This window comes from Nomascus leucogenys, chromosome 6 (assembly GCF_006542625.1).
Source record: "Nomascus leucogenys isolate Asia chromosome 6, Asia_NLE_v1, whole genome shotgun sequence".
NCBI lineage: Eukaryota > Metazoa > Chordata > Mammalia > Primates > Hylobatidae > Nomascus > Nomascus leucogenys.
Genome location: NC_044386.1, coordinates 70,062,615 through 70,085,616, shown reverse-complemented (window position 1 = coordinate 70,085,616; position 23,002 = coordinate 70,062,615). Strand labels below are relative to the sequence as shown.

General features: G+C 46.8%; 1 protein-coding gene across 2 annotated transcripts in view; it reads right to left on the bottom strand.

The window, feature by feature from the left end:
- CHRNA7 (cholinergic receptor nicotinic alpha 7 subunit) overlaps positions 1-23,002 on the bottom strand; it is a 145,032-nt gene that overhangs the window by 59,961 nt on the left and 62,069 nt on the right. Inside the window, exons 3-4 of one of the 2 annotated variants that reach the window (XM_030814382.1) lie at positions 18,925-18,969; positions 8,387-8,496 (exon numbers count right to left, since the gene is read on the bottom strand). In XM_030814382.1, coding sequence (XP_030670242.1) covers positions 8,387-8,496; positions 18,925-18,969 — 155 coding nt within the window. Of the gene's footprint in view, positions 1-8,386; positions 8,497-8,690; positions 8,741-18,924; positions 18,970-23,002 lie in introns of those variants that run through there. The other variant, XM_030814383.1, reaches the window with a different exon arrangement.

Genomic DNA, 23,002 nt, shown 5'->3' with positions numbered 1-23,002 from the left:
AAGAAAACCCCACAGCAGCTTCAGAGAAAACAAACTCACTCTTTTTAGGAAGTAGAAGGCTGAGCCTGGCAGAGCAGCCCAGAGCAGGTGCGAAAGTGGAGCCGGCTCAGAGGGAGGGAGAGGGGATCTCTCTGCTTTTTAACTTTAGAAAATAAAGCACAAGAGACCGAGCTCTTTCCTGATGTGAAGAGAGACTGGCCAGTAATGAGTCAGACTATGGAGTCAGGCAGACCCAGCTGGGTGACCTTGGGCAAGTGGCTGAACCTCTCTGAGCACCAGCTTCCCGCCCTGAGGTTTGTGGATGCGCAAACAGACTTCATAAAGTCCAGCAAGAAGGCATAAAGCCACAGTTTCCTGGCTATCATTTGCTGGCACTGGGCGAGTGCCCAGTAAAGGGGGCTTGGCTCCAGGGTGCTGAAGACCAGGAGCTGTGGGCAAGTAGGCTGAACGCAGTGCATGGGACCTTCAGTAAGCACCAGATGAGGCAGGCAGCATTAACAGGCAGCCAGCGACAGTCCACTCACTCTGGTGCAGACAGGTGGGCTCCAAGTTAGCCTGGGGCAAACAGCTGGGCCGTCAGAGGCTGATTAAGGACACACACGCACTTGCCCGTCCTCCCTTCCTCTTGCTGAGATGCTAGAAGAAACAACAAAAGCAAAACCTGCCCACTGCCACAGGCTGGGAGGAGTGTACAAGCAGAAAAGAACAGGTAATAACTTTTGGACAAAATCACCTGATGGGAATCAATTGCTAACAAGTCAAGAGGAGAATATGAATAAATATTTTTTTAAAATTTTCAAAGCAAAAAGGAACTGAAACAAAAATTCTATCAAAGGTATCAGGGCCTCTCCTGTCTCACTCACAGTCAAAGCCAAGGCCTCCACGACTTGGTCCCCAGCTCCCCCCATCATGTCTCTGACCCTCTCTCTGAACCCTGGCTTCCCCATCCACCAATTCTCTCCAGCCACAGCAGCTGAATTTGCTCCTAGGACAGACCTGGACAGCATGTTCCTGCCTCAGGGCAATTGATGGATTTTTTAAAAGATAAAATCATGACACTTGCACAAATATAAAGTGATCATGTGTCAAAGACTACTTAAGTCATTAATGAAGGAAGGAACCAGGAAAATGTTAAAACCAATTCTGCAGAGCATCCTAAAAGCAGACACATACAAAGACAACCAGGCACACTGATGTGAGTCTGTTGACAGGGGAATTGGTCCACCAGCAAAACCCATTTGCTTCTCTGTGGACTAGAATAATTGGTTTTGCCATCAGTTTTCTAGAAGTTAGAGTTGAAAACTAGTTTGAAGACCATGACAGGCACAGTCCACTACAGACTCAGATGACTAGGAAGGTGCCTGTGACCATGCCTAGTATTCCATAGGAACCCAGGTGTCTTTTTTTCTCTTCTCTCACTACTTTTTTGCATTTCGAAGTCTTTCACAAGCCTTCTTGACAGGGCCCCTGCACTGGCTGTTCCTCCTGTCAGGAACACTCTCCACTTGATATCACAGGGCCTGTTCCTTCGCAGCCCTCTAGTCTGTCTCCTGGTCTCTCCCTGACCTCTGGCTCAGCCCTCACTATTCCCTTTCCTGCTTCATTTTTCTGGGAGCACCCACACTGTGGCCCATGCCCCCCACCTCTCTTCCCCATCTCTGTTTCTCTGGTGGGTTTGGGTCTGGTTGGATCACTGCTGAATCCTTAGTTCCTAGAACAGTGTGTGATTATGCTGCGGGAGCCTTCACTAAATATTGGTTGAATGAATGAACAAATTAAAAACAAACAGCAAGAGTGACCATGACAAGACCTGGGAGAGTGAGATGGACAGCTTGGAGGATGACTTTGAAGATGCAAACACAGGTTGGCTGGCTCCACTCACTGCTTTAAAACAAGCTTCTGTTCCCTCTCTTCCCACCACACATGATTTAGAAACAGCCTCCCTCCAGCTCAGGTGCGAATATCTGATTAATACAGAAGCTGTAACAGCACATCCTCAAAACTCCTTCTCTCAGATCTCCAGCAGCAAAATCACCTCTGCTCACCTGGAACTACTACTGTCTTAGTTTGTTTTCTGTTGCTTATAACAGGATGCCTGAAACTGGGTAATTTATAAAGAAAAGAATTCATTTCTTATAGTATGGATGCTGGGAGTCCAAGGTCAAGGAGCTGCATCTGGTGAGGGCTCCTTGCTGGTGGGGACTCTGTGTAGTGCCGAGGTGGTACCAGGCATCGAATGGGGAGGGGCCTGAAGGTGCTGGCTCAGGCCTTTCTTCCTCTTATCAAGCTACCAGTCCCATTCCCATGATATCCTATTGATCCATTAATCCATGAATAGATTAAAGCATTCATGAGGGCAGAGCCCTCATGACCCAGTTGCCCTTCAAAGGTCCCACCTCTTAATACTGTCATATTGGGGGTTAAATTTTAACACAAATTTTGGAGAGGACAGATATTCAAATATTTGTAAAGGACAAATATTCAAACTATAGCAACCATATCACCTTCCAGTGATGCCCTTGGGCCCTCCAAGAGCCTGGCCATGACTGCATTATGAGCCTTTGAGCACCAGCAGGCCAACCTTGGTTAGGCTGAGGGATACCACAATTTCAGGAGCTATTAACCATGACAACACTACATCTCACAGATTCACTCCCTAAGATGCCATTCCATGTGTGCACTGCCATGACTCCGTAATAGACACATTACAGCCCACGCGGAGCAGGAACCCCTTGCTGGGATGCAGGCTTGGGCTCTTATTTAGTCCAGTGAAATTTGCCACCTGCCTGCCTCCTCTGCTCTGGCTGAGAACACCCTCACCCCTAGGACCCTCAAGTCCTAGGACTCTCTCCCTTCCACCCATATTGTTGCTATGCTCCCCACCAGAAGCTGAGATTGGATCTACAATCACAGCAGGGTGAAAGCAACTAGAACTTGAGTGGATGGCTCATCTGCGCTGTAGCAGACCATGTTGACAATCATCCTCCCGTGCCCAAGGCCCTGACAGCTGCCTGCTGCAAGCATCTGCAGCTCTGCACTTGATCCACACATGGGGCAGGCAAGCCAGAGGTGCCAGGGAGGTGCCAGGGAAGCAGCTCTCAGCCTATGATGGAAGGCAGCTGGCAGATAAGCATCCCAGTCTTACACAAGCTCCCCAGTAGGAAGGGCTCTGTTTGCACGCAGTACGATTTGTTTTTCAATGCTCATTCCAATGGCTTGCCCGCCCTCCCTATCTCACTCCCCCTCCCCTCATCCTGCTCCCCAGGATCCCTTCCCAAATAAGCTACATGCTCAGGAATCCTGGTCCTGGGTTGGCTCCCCCAGGTTCCCTAAGACGCCTGGCAACAATGATAAGCACAATTACGAGCGCTTACAGGCTTGGCCACACTGCTCTCAAGTATGTTCTGCATACAAGCCCCCTCCCCAGGCTCTGCTATCAGCCACAGGGTCAGGAAAATGAGTGAAAGAAAGACACAAGCCTGCAGATGACAAATGCAGCTTTGCACACTCAATGAAAATGGATGGCTGACACCCCATGCTGTTCTAAACTTTCAGAGCCAACAAAAACATCTTTAAATATCTTCATCAAAAAAGATTTCCATTATTGCAATAGAATTTCCTGACCGAGCAACTCAGAAACAGAGAAGCCCAGAGAAGGTGAGGCAGTTGCCTGTCTCTGCACGGTGCAGGGGCATCCGCAGAGTTGTGGGATTCAGACTGTCCTTCTGCAAGCCGACTGCTGATCCCAGCAAGGCCTTTAATTCCATCCAAAGGGGAAAATCACAGCAAGCCATCCATAATTGCTACCCAGTTTAGGCAAGATGGTGTTCAGAAAACTCCTTGAGGTGCAGGCTTAAAGTAAAGCAAAATAAAGCAACAAAGAAATGACTGGGATCAGCACCAGACAGAGACGCTTTTATTCGTGCCCATCCTCTCCTCAGAGCGACCTGGCCAGCTGGCTGGCAGCAGCACGACTTGTTCCCCATCCATCAAGGAAATATAGCAGCCCATTCCAGAAATGATGCAGAGATGGCTGTTTTGCAGTGACCCAGCCACTTTAAAGCATGGAAAGTGCATTATATCTCAAAAAGCAATAGTGACTCACGTGGGGACTCCAATATCAAACCAGAATAGAGTGTGAAATAGGACAGACATGTTTGGGAGGCTTCACCTGAGCTACATCAACACTGCTTTCAAAACTGGGGCTTACACAGGATGCATTAAACCCCCTCCTTTAGGAAAAGCCCCTCGACGCCATTCAGACAATAATGAACTAACAGATGAGTCTACTAAGCAGAACATATTATTTTCCATGCCTGGAAGCTGGCAGAAAGCGTTAAACTCGGTATCTCTCAAAATCCCCAATAACAGAATATCAGAGGGTTAGGATATTACTAGTGAAGCCTATTTTTGCTATTTCCTGTGTCAATTTTTGGACTCAGTCTCAGTTGAATGTTTTCTACGTTGCCTACATGATTTCTTTCCTTTGCTTTCTTTCTTCTCTGGCTGTTCTTAGCCGCACGGTATTACACTGATCCATCTTCCTCGCTCCTCCTCCTAATAATTCCTGCACCCTCCCTTCCTCTCTCCATCTTGTCTTTGCATAAATTTGTATCAAGTGCCCTGCTAGGTGCCCCTAAGAGGTAGCAGACCCTGAGTGCCATTGTGGACAGGAATCCTTTTCTACGTGACAGAGAAATGTGTTTCTAGACTTGGCGGGGGTGACGGTGTCAGGGACGTTTCCCTGGCTGACTGAGAGTTAAGGGGTGGGCATTCCTCGCCCCGCAAGAAGCTCATATAAATGCTCTGCCTGGAAGCATTGGTGCATCAATGAGCCAACGGACAAACAGTAGGGCTGGAGAGTGGACGAGGCTACAGGGAGGGGTAGGCTGGTCAGCACATACCTAGGGGCTGCACAATGTGTCCAAGCGGGAAGGGGAAGCCAGCCAGTAAGGGCAGGCAGGGATGACAAGATCTGTCTTGTTTGGAAGCTCTCTCCTCCCGCCTGCTTCTCCTCCCACATTGCCAATATCAGTGGGGACACGGTGGAGTGTGCCTTCCCCTTCACGATGCATGCCTCTTCTGGTTTTTCTGTTTCCCAGGGCTTTACTTTGACCCTTGCAGTTTCACCATTTTCCTTCCTTAGCTGTGATCAATAGCGTCCCCAGAGCGCCCTGTGGCCTCCCTCCCACCCTTCTTGCCCTAGATGCGGGTGCTGATTTCCCCTTTCTTAACTCCAAGCTGGGCTCCTGCCTATTCTGACCAACAGAATGTGGAGAAGGGCTGTTGCGGGACCCCCACACTCAGTCCTTAAGAGTCCCAGCAGCCTCTCCTTCCTTCCTGTCAGAGCACTGCTGGCCACCAAGCTGGGGGACACCGAGCCTTGCGGAAAAGGCCCAGAAGGGGTGGGTGTACAGCCCTCAGCTGAATGGCTGAGCTTCCTGCCAGGGCCGGCATCCCCACCAGCTCAGCCCAGTCCTGCCCCGCTGTGGAAGTGCACCCCTCGGCACGCCGGCCCAGTGGAGGCCCCAGCCCATGGCTGTGCCCAATGCCACGTGAAAGAGACAACCAGCCACATGGGCCTGGACAGCCCACAGCATCATAAGGAATAATCTGAGTTGTTTGCTTCAAGTCACTCAGTTCTGAGTAGTTTGTTCTGTAGCAATAGATAAGTGTCTATGAGTGGTTTAAATATTCTCTGAAATCTATTCATTCCACGTTGGGTTCATGTGGACCTGCGGGCCATATATTTAGCAGTTACTTCAAAATATATTTAGTAGTTACTTCAAAAAGAAAGTCCTACATTCCATGTCTCAGGAAAACAAAAGCAGAAATTGAAGCAGCCTCTACATCCTCCATGATGAAGCCTGGTGGACGGGGTCTATGTCCAGCATGGGAAAGAGGAACGAGCAGGATCCTTCAGTGGAGCTCAACAGATGTGTGAGTGATGGGGTTCTGCATGGTCAGCTGGGTCAGGCATGTGGAGGGGGGACTCGTTTCTGAGGGCCTGGACCCTGGTAACATTTGTCAGGTAGAGACTGCTCTATCTTTGCTCCTTGAAATTCAATTACAACTTGGAAATTCCTCACTAGCCAGAGCATTTGGAATCATCAAACAATTTACATTTTGGAGTTAAAGATCCTACACATAGGCCATATAAACTGCCTCTTGTAACCTTGTTAATAAGATTCCACCAACATATTATACATATAATATGGTGGGGTGCTCTCTCTCTCTCTCTCTCTCTATATATATATATATATTTGGAGATAGCATCTCACTCTGTCACCCAGGCTGGCATGCAGTGATACAATCAAAGCTCACTGCTGGGCTCAAGGGATCCTTCTACCTCAGCCTCCTGGGTAGCTGGCACTACAGGGGCAGGTCACCATGCCCAGCTAATTTTGTTGTTGTTGTTGTTATTGTTGTTAGAGATGGGGGACTCGTACATTGCTCAGGCCGAATGTTATAAAATTTATCCTTGATTTCGAACCTAAAAAATCGGAATTGGACAATGAAAAACATTGATTATTTTTTCTAAATTGTTAAATTACCATCTTGTTCTAAAAGCAGGACTCTTCATCATTCTGCCTGTAAACACACAACTGCCTTTATGGAATGTGTGCTCTTTTCCAAGTGCCAGACTAAGTGTGCTACACACATCCACAGAGTGATCCTCCAAACTCTGGGAAGCGGGCACTTCCCCCGTTTTTCAAAGGAGAAATCTGAGACGCAAAGGTTATACAGACTGTAAATATTACAGCTAAAATTAACACTGAGACTTCTTCAACCCTGACCCTTTGCCCTCAAAAAGTCAGATACAATGCCCTCATTATGGAGTGAGTTGCATCCCCCTCAAACTCACATGTTGAAATCCTAATACCTGGTGCCTCAGAGTGTGGCTCTATTTGAAGACAGAACCTTTAAAAAGGTAATTAAAGTAAAAGGGAGTCATGGGCGTGGGGCCCTACACTAATATGACTGGAGTGCTTACAGGAAGAGGAGACTAGGGCACGACAGGAACAAGGGAAAGTCACGTGAACCCAGTGAGATGGCAGCCATCTACCAGCCAAGGAGAGAGGCTCAGAAGAAGCCAGCCCTGACAACACTTTCATTCAGACTTCTGGCCTCCACAACTGTGACAGGGTAACTACTATTGTTTAAGGCTCCAAGTCTGTAGCACTTTGTTACAGCAGCCTTGGCAAACTAATACAGCCCCCCAATAAATAGAAGACCCAAAGTCCAGGCATGGAAAGGCACGTGTTTGATCCATTCAACAGGGGACCACTTACTCCTATTTTAGACGTTTTTCTAAGCTCAGTCGTCTGAACTAATTTAAGAAGCAGAAAAGTGGCAGCAAATGAGAAGAGGATACTCTTCTAGAAACAAGCCCAATGATTCAAGTGAAATGTGGCCCCCAGAAGCAAAGACAGAGGCAGAATGAAAAGTCAATACAAGAAATAGCATCGCCCAGCCTTCTGGAAGTAGCCATGTAGGACAACACATTGCTTGTCCAGCGGGATCACTGAGTGACCATCGAGGGCAATTTGGTCACACTGTTCCCTGCATCAGGAAAGCCTGGGTTTCCTTCTTCATTCAGCTGGGACCAAAGGTAGCAGTCATGATTAGGAAATAACCTTCTTTTCATGATGCTATTTATGAGATCTGACACCTTATTAGTAAGAAATGTTCTGGGATCCCTTATTTGACTATGCAGTTTAACGAGAAATTTTACTGCTTCTAGAAACGTACCCTGCCTGAATAATTGCCTTTTAGGCATGTGGTCTGCAAGTCAGACTGCCTTGGTTTACCGATGTGTCCCTGATTTCCTGACCTCAGGAGAAAGACTATTAGAACACAGGTATATACCCTGCAGGGGAAGTTTCTGCATGCAGCTAGAGATGACAGTCCTCACGCTCACCTGCAGCCATCTCTGCCACAGAACTCTCCAATGCACAACGGGGAACATAGATGAGGATGTGGGTCCAAACTGTGGGCTCCAGCAGTGCATCCCATAGGCCAGCACTTTCTGCTGTTGATCATAACTGCTGCCATTCAGAGAACAAAGGTACTGCCTTACGCAAGAATATTCCATGTGCCAGGATGCACAAAAACAACACTAGGCCCCGAGAACATACAGCTTCATGGGCATCTTAAGCAGCAGGCTAGCCAGCGTGTGCACGTGTGCATGCCAAACCAGGGAATGCTGGCTGACAGGGACAGAGCTGCTTCTCAAAGCCTTGGCCACTCGGAAAGCTGTGTAGGGAGCAGTGGCACCAGATCATAGATAACATATCCAGCATCTCTGTGAAATATTCAAATATACGTGATAGCTACATGTATGCAAGCATAAAATCATTTTTTTTCCTTTGCTCAATATGCTTACCTGTTATAGAGAAGAATGTCTGGTTTCCAAATCTGGCCATCTGGGAAACGAACAGTCTTCACCCCTGGATATTCTGATACATTCCACTGTAAATAGTGATCTGTCCAAGACTGACACACACAATGACGTTAGCAGCACTTCACTTCCTTGGCTACTAATATTTCTCATAAGTGATTATTAGGTAAGTGCAAAACCAAAGAGAATTCCAGACATTTATTATAACTGAATTGCTATTTATAAAATATGATGAAAACAGGAATTCAATAATCCTTTCCAAAATGACTGTGAAGAGCATAAAACTCACATTTAAGGTTCTGCTGTCACCATGAACACATTCAGATGGTATCATTAAAGTTAATTCCAACCCTCTGCATGTCCCCGAGCCTTCTCCTCCTGCAGTGGATGGGTTACTTCTAGCCAAATGAATAACTGTTTTGCCTTCAAAGTTTTCACTGTAAGAATACTTCGAAAAAAAGGAATTCACTTATTTCCACTGGAATAAGAACCGGGCTGGAGAAATGTGGAATATTTATTTCCATAAAGCAATACTGTGCAGCTGCATGGGAACCTCTCAGAATTTCTAAAGGAATGTTTTCAGATTTGAATTTTTATTTTGTCACAGGGATAGTGCTTCCGACACCCGACAATGCAAATCCTGAGCCCTGATGGTGAAACACAGAGTCAGGACGAAAGGAGGCAGGTGAAGACTCGGGAAGCACTCACACAAGCTGACGGCCAGGCCTTAACTGAGGTTATCGAGTGACTTTTGCCAGAGGAATACCCATGTCTGGGGTCCTCCCTCCCAGGATCAGGTGCTAAACAGCCCTTCCTGGAGCCCACAAGCTCTGCAGAGGATGCTCGGGTGGGATCCCACCTGCAGCTGCCACATAACCAGCACCACCCCACAGGAGGCTCAGGGCTGACAAGTGTGAACTCAGAAGCTCCTATAATTGCACCATTATCCTGTATTCTGTCCCCCTGGTACCACCCATGCTCTGGAGCTCAGGCTTTCCAAGATCCGGAAAGGTATGTGATGCACCACCCCAACCTGGGACCAGGGTGGCTCCTCACAATCAAACACATGGTAATTGCTGCAGCAAAACATGCCTATTTGTACTAAGGGAGACAAATAAATGCCTCAATTCACATAGATTTCAATTTGATTTTAGACCAAAACAGTTTGATGCAAAGTTACGAAAACAACATCAAAGGAGGGGGGAAAATTTTCAGAGCTGCTGAGATTTGGGAATTGCAGATCAGGGTCTGTGGGCCTAGAGCTGTTGATACAACAAGGGAGTCAAAGGGCATGTCCCAGACCAACCATCCTCTGAGGAGGGCAGGCAGCATCCAGAAAGATGGTCCCAGGTCTGGAAGGATCTAATCTGACATCAGAGGAGAGAAACTATCCAGGTGAGTGGCATCATTCTGCAGCCAGGGACCTCCAGGAATGAGGATGTGTTAATGGGTGATGTGCAGAAGTATCCTCTTGGGCATTCAGGATCGACAGCTGCCTGCTGGGGTCTCTAATGAGATGGAAGTGGTTGGGAAGGGGACAGGAGAGGCACACCCAGGAAGGGTGTGTCTTGTCCTAGTTGTCTTCCAGGAATGCCTGGGCGCCAACCAAGCCATGCTTCCTGCAGCTTGCTCTGACTTGGCACCTCTGCCCTCTGCTTCCCTTCATTTCTCTCCCTTGCCCTGGGCACGAGGCCCCGGCATAGCCAACACCTGTGCTTTCTGTGCCACCGTCTTGCATCTCACCCTGGGATGCTTCTCTGGGTTGGTCACTAATTATCACAGAGCCAGTCACGTTCACCATTATTACCACACAGGTCAGGGCCACAAGGTTCCACGAACTGCCCTGGAAAGTGGGCATGGAAGGCCAAGGCACTTCTCTCCTTCTCCCCTGCCTGCTGAATGATGGCCAGAGAGGGAGGGGAGACAGGAACTGCGAATGGGAATGGGAGGAGTGCTTGGATGGTCAAACCCAGACCTCGTCCAAGGCATAGCCAGAGCTGCATGCTGCCTCCCCACACCCTACACACCCCACTGCATGAACCATGGGCTCATCCCCTCCCCAGCCAGATCACAGCCTTTATGCTAGTCCAGTGTCCTGTGTATGTCCAGACTCACCATAGTTCGGGGTGGGGGTCAGTGATATGACTGCTCCCATTTACAAGAGGAAGCCAGGGTTCAGAAAGCCAGGATGTTTTAGTCAGTCACTGGGTCAGGACTTACCTGTGTTATTTGACTTTAAGCAAACTGATCTTTGGGCTCTAGCAGAGTTGGTTCTTCTGGCTCAATCTCCCTGATGCTGCTGCCCATCTGCTGTTTTCCCTTGCCCCAAACCAGGCTGGCCATTGTGTCAGAGGCATTTAAACCAGGGAAACTCCATCTTAAATAGGAGCTGGGTAAAGCAGGGCTGAAATCTCCTACTGGGCTGCATTCCCAGATGGTTAGGCATTCTAAGTCACAGGATGAGACAGGAGGTCAGCACAAGATACAGGTCATAAAGACCTTGCTGATAAAACAGGCTGCAGTAAAGAAGCCAGCTGAATCCCACCAAAACCAAGATGGCCACGAGACTGACCTCTGGTCATCCTCACGGCTACACTCCCACCAGCTCCATGACAGTTTAGAAATGCCAAGGCAACATCAGGAAGTTACCTTACATGGTCTAAAAACAGGAGGCATGAATAATCCACCCCTTGTTCAGCCTATCAAGAAATAACCATAAAAATGGGCAACCAGCAGCCTTCAGGGCTGCTCTCTCTACGGAGTAGCCATTCTTTTATTCCTCTACTTTCCTAATAAACTCGCTTTCACGCCCTGAATTCTTTCTCGCACGAGATCCAAGAACCCTCTCTTGGGGTCTGGATCGGAACCCTTTTCGGGTAACAGCAGTGGCAGAAAAGGTGGGGGGAGCTGCAGAAAGCATCCACATCAGACAGACCTAGGTTTGCACCAAGGGTCTGGCAGAGACTAGCGGTGCGAGCTTGTTCAGGTAAATCATTGTCTCTGAACTGCAGTTTCCTTGCATGTACCCTGCCTCACAGGATGAGATGAGATGAGATAATGTGTGCAGCAGCAGATTAAAGTCATATGACCCTGGCAGGCAAGTGATGAATGACAGCTTAAAAAAAGAGAGAGAGATTTCCCCATTTTACAAAATCCTGCTGGACTTGGGAGCTGTAATAACAGTCATAATGTAGCTGCAGCCAAGGGTGGGGAAGAGTGAGTGCCAACGTGGAATGGGAACCTCATGCTGTGTGCCCTAGAGCCCAGGTCCACACTCCTGAGCCCGGGGGCCGCACCAGCAACCCCCACAGGCTCCCATGAAGGTTTCCCAAGAATGGATATGGAATAAGGCCCTATAAACAACAAACTTCTAGAAAAAACGTTGTTCTCTGAAAGCACTTGGTTCCTAGGTCCCTCTGGAACAGAGGGCATCAGGCAAAACCTTTGTAGACAGCACCTGGCACATTTTCCACAGAGTGGGGATCTGAAAAGAAGCGTCAATGAACCTAGACTCCCAGACAATCACATTTAGAGGAGTGTGTGCTCTTCCTTCTCTCCCTCTTTCTGTGAGATTCCTTCTCATTAAATCTTCAAAACAAGAGTGTGTGGAGTTGTGAGGGGACACTGAAGGGAGGAAGGGGCCATTGATCTCAAAGGCACTGGGGGAATCCCAATTCTTCCATGCCTCTGGCACCTGGGCCCCATTTGTGCTGCTTCGAGCCCACAGGAAACTCTAAATGTGTGTGGATGCTATCGGCATGGAAGCATTGAGGGAGGGTGGAGGAGGGGAAAGGGATGAGAGAGGGGAAGGGAGGGAGGAAAAAGGAAGGTTATCTTTCATTAAAAAAAATACATTATGGTATAATAAGAAAATAGATTTGGTTTTCCTGGCACAGAGCTTCTAAAGCCCTGGGAATTTCCTGAGTGAGAGGAGTGTCTGTTGTGATTCATACCGAGCCCCTTCTGACCATGCCTGAGGCCTGAGTTTACGCTGATGAGGTGACTTAGGGTTGGGCAGCTAGATAGCTTTCATGGGGGCTGGTCACCTAGTGACTGGAGGAAAGAGCTTTCCACCCACTGCACTCACAGCTCTGGGGAGGGGTGAGAAAGGGGCTGGAGACAGGGTCATAAATACTCTTGGTCAGCACATCCACTTGCGGGGAAGGTGGCCGCTGGGGAGAAGTTATGACGACGGCTCCGCGCACCCTTCCAGCCACCACGCCCTGTCCTCTGCGTCCTTCCACTTGGTGGTTCCCTGAGCTGCATCCTTTAGAATAAACCAATAAACATAAGTCATGGGTTTTTCTCTTCCCGAGTTTCCTCTTGCTGAATTCCTGTTCTGAAACTCTGAATCCATGTAATCTTTCCTCCAGGGTATTTTATATAAGTAGATATTAAATATTTATTTAATAAATATATTTTATTTATAAATATATTAAATAAGTTTGTATATTATTTAAAATTTTATTAAGTAAGCAAAGTATTTTCCTGAGCTCTGTCAGCCATCTTAGAAAGTTATTGAACCTGGGGGAGAAAGGTATGGGAACCCTCGAATTTTCAGTCACCTGCTAGATGTGTGGGTAGCCTGGGTACACCATTTGCAGCTGGTATCTGAAGTGAGACTGAGCCCTTTAACCTGTGGGATCTGATGCGAACTCCAGGTAGATAATGTGAGAAATGAACTGAATTGGTGGACCCCCAGTTGCTGGTGGAAAATTGGTTGTTGGTGCTGGAAAAGACATCACACGTTTGATGTCAGAAAACACTTATCTTTTCAAAATTCTTCCGGTCCATTATTTTGTTAGTGGAGGAAAGCAGCCTTCTTTCCAGCCCCCTGACCCTGACACTTTCTTCTCTTGGTGAGACGTAATGATTGAAACATCGCTCTTCACCTTGAGATGCTGTCACAGCCCTAAGCAAGCCACTAGCTGGCTTGTCTGTGAACAGGAAGTGTGACATTTCCATGTGTCAGAGATCAAGTGATAATGAATGCAGAAATTAAAAAGGTAAACATTTTAGAAAAAATAACGGCTTAAAATCTTATCATCCATGGTGTGAATGCTATTAGTACCATAATTAGAATTAGGAGGTTAAAGTTAGAGAATGACCCAGGAAAGCTGGGACATCAAATGCCAGGAGAATGGTCACAATTGCAAAATAAGAGAAGACAGATGTTTTAAAAGCAAATGTAAGTCTCTGGATGGTTCAAATGTCTTCAGAAACTGAAATGGCTTCTGTCATTTTTTCTCACAGATTAAATCAGATTATGTCTGACAAGCCTCTCAAAATGATAAAAACTAATCTGCAGAGAAAACCGGCTGCAGAGGAACCAGCTGCTTCCTCCTCGGAACATGAAGAGGTGAACAGGGAGATGAAGCCTCTTTCTCCTCCCTCACGTTTCTAAATGATCGAAATCAAGGGCAACTGAGAGAAAGAATAACAAAACCAACAAACTGGAGGTCAAGGAGAGTTTTTTTTCATTTTTTTACTTTTCTGCCTTTTCCATTTTTAATGCATAGAAAATGTATCATTTGCAGAGCTTAAATACCCTAGATAAAAGATTACGTGGATTCAGATTTTCTGGACAGGAATTCAGCAACATGAAACTCGGGAGGAGAAAAACCCATTGCTAGAGCGGTTTTTGTGGCTCTCCGCCCCCGGCCCACATTTGCACTCCCCTCAGAACCCTGGCCCTGAGAGCCTTCAGTATCCAGCTTCACTTGTGCATGTCCATTATCGTGCTGGGTCAAGCCAGGCCGGTCCCCAGCCAGGGAACACAAGAACAGCAATCAATGGAAGGTTGCTTAGAAGTGGCCTCTGGGCAGCATCCAAGCTTGCTCTGGTGACTCCTGAGTTCCTCATGTCCATGCTGTGGACATGAATAGGAATGCCATGGCTTCCAGACTGAAACACTGGGTGGGGGTGGGGGCAGAGAGACACAGGCACTGGCTAGATGACTGTTAAGGTTTGTTTTTAACCCAGGATTCTTGTGAGCCCTTGACAATTCAGCTGGGAGGCAGTGTTATAACTGCTAGATCATCTACACGTGCTGCTTTCCAGATAAATGTTATCACCCAGCTTTATGAGGGCACACATTCTAAGGGAATCCAGCATGTTTCTCAATCGGTAGGCATCTAAAAGTAAACATTAATGACAAAATGCCCAGAAATGCCAGTGCTCCCAGATCTTCACATTTAGGAGAATTTGTGCCTCTCCTTCTCTCCCGTTTCTTTAAAGCAGAGATTTCTCTCACGTCTGGCCTCTATTATCTGACCACCAGCTGTCGTCTGTAATATCCCTAGGGAAATACTTGTTCTTGCTATTTTAATTTCCTCCTCCTCCTCTTTTTTTCCTCCTCCTCCTCCTCCTTTCCTCCTCCTCTTCCTCCTTCTCCTCCACCTCCTCTTCTTTTCCTCTCCTCCTCCTCCACCTCCTCCTCCATTTTTCCTTTTTTCCTCCTCCTCCTTTCCTTTTTTCTTCCTCCTTTTTTCCTCCTACTCTTTTCCTCTTCCTTTCATCCTTCTTTTTCCTCCTCCTCTTTTCCTTCTTCTTCTCCTCTGCCTCCTTCTTCTAAACGTGTTAATTACACAGCCTGATCATAAATGGCTTAAAGGTAGAAACTGGGTTATGTATTTCTGGGTCCCCTCACCTGGCCCAGTTTAATACCTTCCACAGAGTAGGTTGCTCCAAAAGAGGAGGTGGGTTAAAAGGTGAGTTTTCAAACAAATGAAGCTGCAGATGCTTCTGCAAATGTAAGCCTTAATTAAAATTAGCTGTGCTTGAAATAAATTTAGAGGTCTCTGGTGACACCCTCTGAAGCAAGGATGTTTATTTATGGAGCATCTGAATTCCATACTGGAAGTAATAATCCAGTTACATTTTTCTTGGAAACCACCATCCTTTAAATAAAATTGCCAAATCATATACATTGCTGAAGACCAGTCACTTACTGAGGGCTAAGGAAGATAGGCACCAGGGAGAGAGACCTTTCCATAACATGCATTTCTCTCTGTAAGAAAAATGTCAATAGCAGCATTGTTCCTTAGAGGGCATGGCAAACGTCCAACTTTAATTAAAAAGGGAAGCGCTTGCCTCATTCTCCTGAGCCTGACCTTACACACACAGTACGAAACTGCTGCATGGCCATTCAGGAGATGGCTTTATGTTGTGTCACACTACCTAAGCACCTCAAGGTTCACCTTGAGTTTTTGCTTCATTCTCTCATTCAGCAAAAGTTCTTTGGTGCCTGCTACAGGCGAGACAGTGAACTAGGGGCTGTGGGTACGGCAGTGACTGAATGCACCTGGAGCCCTGTCCCCCACACCGTGCACACATTCTAAGGGTGATGAAGACTCAGAACCAATGAACAGACAGACGAGTGAACACAAAGTGGGTTACATGGTGAGAAGCCTTTGGGAGAAAAATGAAACAGGATAAAGAGAACAGAGTAGGCTGGAGGTGGAGGGGAGGGTTTGGGACAGTACATCGGAGCTCAAGGAAGACTCAATGAAGACGTGACCTTTAGGAAGAGATCAGTGAGAAGTAAGGGGGAAATCAAGTGGTTCTTAGGGATGAGTCTTCCTGGCAGGGAGAGCAGCCAGTGCAAAGGCCCTGAGGGGGCCATGTGCTCGGGTGACGTGTGTGTCACCCAACAAGTGGACAGTGAGTGCAGCCAGGAAGCAAAGGACAGAGGGGAGGGGAGAGGAAAAAGGAACCAGGCAGGGAGGGAATTGAATCCACCACTTCGAGGACTTCAGCTCCTATGCTGCCCGGGGAGACGGGAGCCCCTGGAGGGATCTGTGCCAAGAAGGTATATGCTGGCTGCTATGTTGAGGACAAGACACCACCAGAAGAGGCAACGCTGAGGCAGGAAGGCTGGATGGGGACTCCTAATAATGGAGGTGAGAGATGACGCCCATGTAGGCCAGGGTGAAAGCATCATGGTTGACAGCCAGGAGTTAGATCCTGGATCGGTTTTGCAGGTCAAGCTGCCAGGATTTGTTGATGTATCAGAGGTGAGGTGTGCGAGACAAGAGTAGAGGGTGACTTCAAGGTTTTTGGTTTGAGCCAATGGATCCATGGCTTTAACATTTATCCAGATGAAAAGTCTGTGGGAGGGACAAGAGTGAGAATGACCCACGGACACTATTTTGATGCTACCGGCAGTGAGGACAATCATTAATGCCGGGCTCTCAGCAGGGGCCAGGAGATGAGTCTGTCCATGGGAAGAAGGCCTGGGCCTTCCAGGAGAGCACAGATCATGTGTCCTGGGCAAAAGGAGGGAAGCTAGAGTAGGTGGCACAGGCAAGGGCAGGGATGTGCTCACTGAAGTATGCTGCTTTAAATCCTGCAGGGGAGTATCTCAAGGGCTCTCACCTGACTAATGTTAGGTTCTGCAGGGGTTTTACATGTAGCTATGGGTGCACCTTGGACACCTAACAATGGCTTTAGGCAGATCCACTTTCTTTTTCTTTTCTTTTTTTTTTTTTTGAGATTGAGTCTTGCTCTGTTCCCCAGGCTGGAGTGCAGTGGCGCAATCTCAGCTCACTGCAACCTCTGCCTTCCAGGTTCAAGCGATTCTCCTGGCTCAGCCTCCTGAGTAGCTGGGATTACAGGTGTGCATCACCACGTCCGGCTAAGTTTTGTATTTTTAGTAGAGACAGGGTTGCACCATGTTGGCCAGACTGGATGCAGATCCATTTTCTATCCCTCAACTCCACATGTATTTGCAGGATAACTCACCTGCCCCAGAACCACATGGGACTATCCTTTGCCTCCATTTTCACTTCTCCCATTCAACTTTACAAAGAAGGGCACATTTCTCTTATCTTACCTCAACTCCCATCTTGGGACACTGACCCAAGAACCAAACAAAGGGTCAATTCAAGTATTGGCGTCTGTGTCCGTGTGAATTACCTTAGAAATTGGGTGGCAAATACTTTCAAAGGTCAGGTGGGTTTAAATTCTTTTAATTCTTTGTTTTCAACAAAATTGAAGGAGAAACTAATCAAGCTGTCAGCTGATACATCTGATAAAAACTACATTATTTTTGGCATATAACCTAGAAGAAGTTCAAAGATTGAGTAACATTGCTGTAACAAAGTGGCTTTCATGTCCAACTACTCATGTTACTACACCTAGTAAAAAACAGCAACAGAATTGATGTGAAAACTATCATTCTCTCCAAGTAATAAAAAGTCATCTGTGGATACATGAACTAATTTAAAACAAACTCATCTTGGGCAGAGATATAAATTGCCAATAAAAATTTATGTTTTATAATTACTTAAAAATTTTAATTTATGTCACCTTGATGAATTATCATACCAATAACAATAGCAAACTTAAATCAATTCAAAAGAAACAAAATTTAATACTTACGGTGTAAAGGAATAATTCTTGTGTAAATATTTACATTTGAAAAAACCAAGGCACAGTGATTAATAAAAGACTTTTGGCCCTGCGTGGTGGCTCATGCCTGTAATCCCAGCACTTTGGGAGGCTGAGATGGGTGGATCACCTGAAGTCAGGAGTTCAAGACCAGTCTGGCCAAGATGAAGAAACCCTGTCTCTACTAAAAAATACAAAAACTAGCCGGGTGTAATTCTAGCTACTTGGGAGTCTTAGGCAGGAGAATCACTTGAACCTGGGAGGCAGAGGTTGCAGTAAGCCAAGACTGTGCTACTGCACTGCACTCCAGCCTGGATGACAGAACAAGACTCTGTCTCAAAAAAAATGAAAAAGAGACTTTCAAACATAAAATTATATTACATTAGGATAAAATTCCATATAGAAAGTAGAATAGAAATGCATGTGCAATAAGAAAAAAGGGACTATGTTAAATATCTGACAGTTTAAAAAAAGGCTTGTTCATATGGTATTTGAATGAGATGGGCATCAAATTATTATGGTATTTTGATTCCATTTAAAATAGAGACTGACCGTTTTGTTTTTCAGTATTAATATTTACAATTGGATGTTAAGTGGCATCATTTGCAATTAATTAAATTTAGATTAGTATTGCAAGTTAATTGCAAGTCAAGTTAAAAATCTACAAATGATAGCATTTCAAGATTCTTATAAGCATTGCTAGAGCACAAAGTACGAGGGCCTCTGGTTTCAGAACACTCCACCTGATTCAAACATGCAGCTCTGGAGGCCACAGAGGGCAGGGATGGAGCTTCTGTGTCCTGGGGACTGGCTGTGGTGCAGGTTGTGGACATCTACACGCAACCCTGTATCTTCTTGTCTTGCCTGAAGTGCTTCTGAAGTGTCCCCACATTACCTTGTCCTATGTGTTGATCTTGTGCATGTGTTGAGTACTGCAGACTATAGTGTCATACACCCAACATTCATTGTTGGCAGGTGTGGAGTTGGTGTGACAGCCATGGCTTTTTTTTTTTTTTTTTTTTTTTTTTTCTAAATAGGACCTCTCAGAAGCAAGCATCTCAGGTATCAGGACAAGAATCTTGGGTGCAAGATCTTGCAGGCCCATGGGAGAGATTGTCATTCTCTTAACTTACCATTTGCAGCCAAATGTTGGTGGTTAAAACTTGGTTCTTCTCATCCTTAAAAAAAAAAAAAAAAGCAGCAGCATAAATAATATGGTTTACAAAAGAAAGAATGAGACAATTATTCACATGGGGATCTGACTGTTGAGATCATTGTTGTGTGTAGAAATTAGAATGCACCAAGCACTTCCAATATATGCAAGCAGCATTTCCCTAGAGTTAAGCTTTTCTATTTATTCCAAAGTAAGACACATTTATTATACAGCACTTAAAAAAGATGGAAAAGCATAAAGAAGAAAATTAAAACTCTGCAACCTTACCATCCAGAAATGATGCCTGCTAATGATTTAGCTATTTATCTTTGTATTTTTAAATAATTTATATGCTTAAAAAAACATAAAAGTAGGTGAAAATCCAAGTTTTTAAAGTCAGATTTATTTCCAAAATATATACACTTTTAAACAAATACAAGTATGTTATGCCTCCCTCCCCCAGGAAAGGGGCCATGGCCTTGTGTGGAGCTGCTGCATCCTGTGTGAGTGGTGCCATGTGGGCCATGACTCTGCCTTGTCCCTGCAGATCTGGGCTTTTCTCTCATCCTCTAACTTCTAGGAGGCACATCAGGCTCTTGAAATACACCTGAAGGTAAAGCCTACCCAGGTAATAAACTAAAGGTGAGAAAGATGAGGTGACTTTAGAAGCAGCCATTCAAACTTGGATCTTTCTGACTCCAGAGCCTGTTTTCCTACATTTCCAAAACACCTCCCTGAGTTCTGCCTCCAGCTAAGTCTATGTGCTAACCAGGGAGCTTGGATAGTGTACCAGCTGTGACTTTGCTCCAGCACAGGACATGTAGAGAAGAGACCCGTCAAGACTGGCCTTTCCAAATGGGAGGCAACTCGCGTTTTAGTACGGCTGACCAAGCCCAGTGAAAGGAGGCAAATGAGTGAATTCTGTACAATAGTTATACTGAGAATGTTGTGATTCAGCATGAAATAATCAACTCCAACCTAAAAGACTCTGTGAATTAGCAACTGACACCCTCTCCAGGGAAAATATTAATTAATGCCCCTGTGAAGATGTGCCCAGAAGCTGAAACCTCAAGCTCCCACAATAGAATCTACTTGGCCTGTTTCACCGATGAGCAGTTTAAAAAAAAAAAAAAGACCCAAAGGCAGAAAGAACGTGGCATCTGCTGGGGCATGTCAGTGGGCAGGGATGCAAATGAAAAACGAGTGCTGCCTCTCATTAAAATGAAAATGCGTTGAGCATGTAAGCAGCTGGCAGGGACATCAGTGCCCCAGCCCAGTTGCTCACATGTTGGGCACCTCTGGGGTGAGATGGGCCAGGTGGGGCAAATCCCACAGAGAGGAGAGGGCTGCCTGGGGAGGGACATGGGATGATGTCTCAGGGGACCCCAGGCCAGAGGCAATGTCCACAAGACGCTGAACATTTATTCAGTTATAGGAAAAAATATATCCCATTTTCCTAATAAAATGTGGCGGGAGTTTTTGGTGGGAAAAGCTGTAGAGCTAACATGTCTCTGTACACTGCACTAAGCAAATGATCCCCAACAGAGCTATCCATTTAAGTGGCTGGAGCACTCCAGTTCCAGTTCAAGCTCCAACATTATTGGGAAGCACAGTTAAACTCTTCATAATGTGTATCTGTTGCCTCAACTTATTAAGGAGTTGTTTTTAATGGACTTAAAATTAGCAAGGGTTCCATTTAGGTGCCTTTCCTTCTTTTAATTGCATTTGTGTCTTCATCTGCTGAGAGAAAGGCTTCTGTGGTTTGGGAGCTCAATTACTACCAATCTAATTAAAAGGCTTTCTTCTTTCCAACATTCGTAACAGAAACCCCATCAGAGGAACACTGAATTTCAGCAGTGTGTGGCAGCTTGGGACCAAGTACGGCTTTTCAAACTGTAATCAACAAGCAGCAGCCACCACCACCTAAGCATGCAGGGATGCTCGTTAGGGGAGCCCCCCACAAAGACTCAAGAGGGAGAGAGGAGGGCATGAGGAACCATGCCCCCAGAACAGTCTCCCTCCTCCTGGCACCTGTCCGGGCCACACATGGTCTGAGTCTCTTGGCTCTCTGTTTGCAGTGACAAACACCTCACCTCCTTCCCATTCCCACTGTGCAGCCTGGTGTCCCTAGGCACACGCACGTGCACACACACAGAGGCTGTCCTCTACTCATCTTCAGACTGGACTTTCTGACCACCAATATGATCAGATCACCCTCCTCCAACTGACTGCCCAAAGGATCAAGTCAAAAATCTTGAGTAAAGTGCACAAGCCATTGCTACAAGCCATGGTCCAGCCGAGTTTTCATTCATTCATTCATTCATGCAACATTTATGGAACACCTCCTGTCCCCAGCATTATGCTTGCCCGATGTGTGCAGTGGAAATTAATATTGCTCCTGAGCTCCTAGAATAAAAATTGTGTGTGTGTGTGTGTGTGTGTGTGTGTGTGTGTTGGTGGCGGGGGGTGAGGTAGGATTATACAACACAATAATGATACACTTATAACAACCTATAACAACAAATGGTAACAAGGGTCATGGAGGGAGGGAACAGGGTCCCTACAAGGAGGAAGACAGGGACATGGACTTCACCCAGAGTGACAAGGGGTGGCGTCCTGGGGCTGAGCCTCTGCTTTAACCACCTGTGATCCTGCAATACCACAGTATGTGGATCCCCTCACATCCACCATGTGCACCCAGCCCTGAGCCTTTGTCCCTCGGTCCCCACCACCGGCTCTGCTTTCCAAGGCTCTATCCAGGCATTACTGTCTCCAGGCCCCCATGCCTGTGACCACAGATGAGAGGCAGTGGCTGCAGGCCTCAGTCTCCTCATTTGCAAAATGGCTCCTGACTGACCCCTTTCCCCCTTCTCAAAGAGGTTCTGTGGGACTCTGGCAGCAATAGGTCTGCAGGTGCCGTGTCTTCTCCTATAAGACCTTGACTGGCTGGCAAGAAAAGCCCTCCCTCCCCAGGGGCTGCTCCAAAAGCAGGTTCAGAGTCCATCTGTCCCCTCCGCTCTCCCCACAGCCTTTTCCTTCCTCGATCCTTGGCAAGCATGTCCCGACCCTGCTGCACTAAAGCTGAGCTCAGCCCCCTGCTTCCTGACAGGCTTCTGCACAGAGGACCTGGGGGAGGACTTCAGCTCTGCACTCAACTTCCTTGCCTCGGGGTTTGCACTTGGCCACACAGGCTGCAGGTCAACTGGGAGACCTGGGGATGGTGGCCACAGCTCTGACTGTGGAAAGTCCCCAGATGGGATTATAGTTCCCACATGGCCCTCTGGCCCCCAGCAGAAGGACATTCAGGCCAGGTATGCAGGGGCTCTACTCTCACTGCCCAGAATTTACCTAGGGACAAAATCCAGTTCCTCACCCCAGGAGGGAAGTTTCCTTCTCTTTCACCCAAATATCCTCCACTGCTGCCAGAGCCCCCAGCCTGCCATGCAGCACTTGAGCCTGAAACCATGAATCAGCAGGCAGAGCTGCCTACAGCAGTCACTCCTTCCCAAGTTGGAGGCCACCCTGGTCAAACAAGGGGGTTCCTGCAAGAGAGGGGACAGAAACATCCAACCCTGGCCCAGAGGTCTGTGAATAAATATACACATTTAGTCTCCCGAAGAACAGTATTCCACAGGAACCTAGGGGCCTGCAATTAAGTAGCACAGACTCTATGTTTTATTCCGTTTGGATGCTTATAACAAAATATCATACACTGGATAGCTTATAAAAAATAGAAGTTTGTTGCTCACAGTTCTGGAGGCTGGAAGTCCATGATTAACCTGCCACTATGGTTGAACCCTGGTGTCTGGTGGGGGCTGGCTTCCCAGATCATAGGCAGCCAACTTTTCACTGTGTCCTTGCATGGTGGAAGGGGCGAGGGAGGTCTCTGGAGCCTTGTATATGAGGGGACCATCCGTCATGACTGCACCCTCATGGACTAATCACCTCCTAATACCATCGCCTTGGGGATTCAGATCTCAACATATGCATTTAGTGGGGGAAAAAACATTCAGACAATTGCACTGTGAAAGTGGGTTTCAGCAATTCCAGATCCTCAA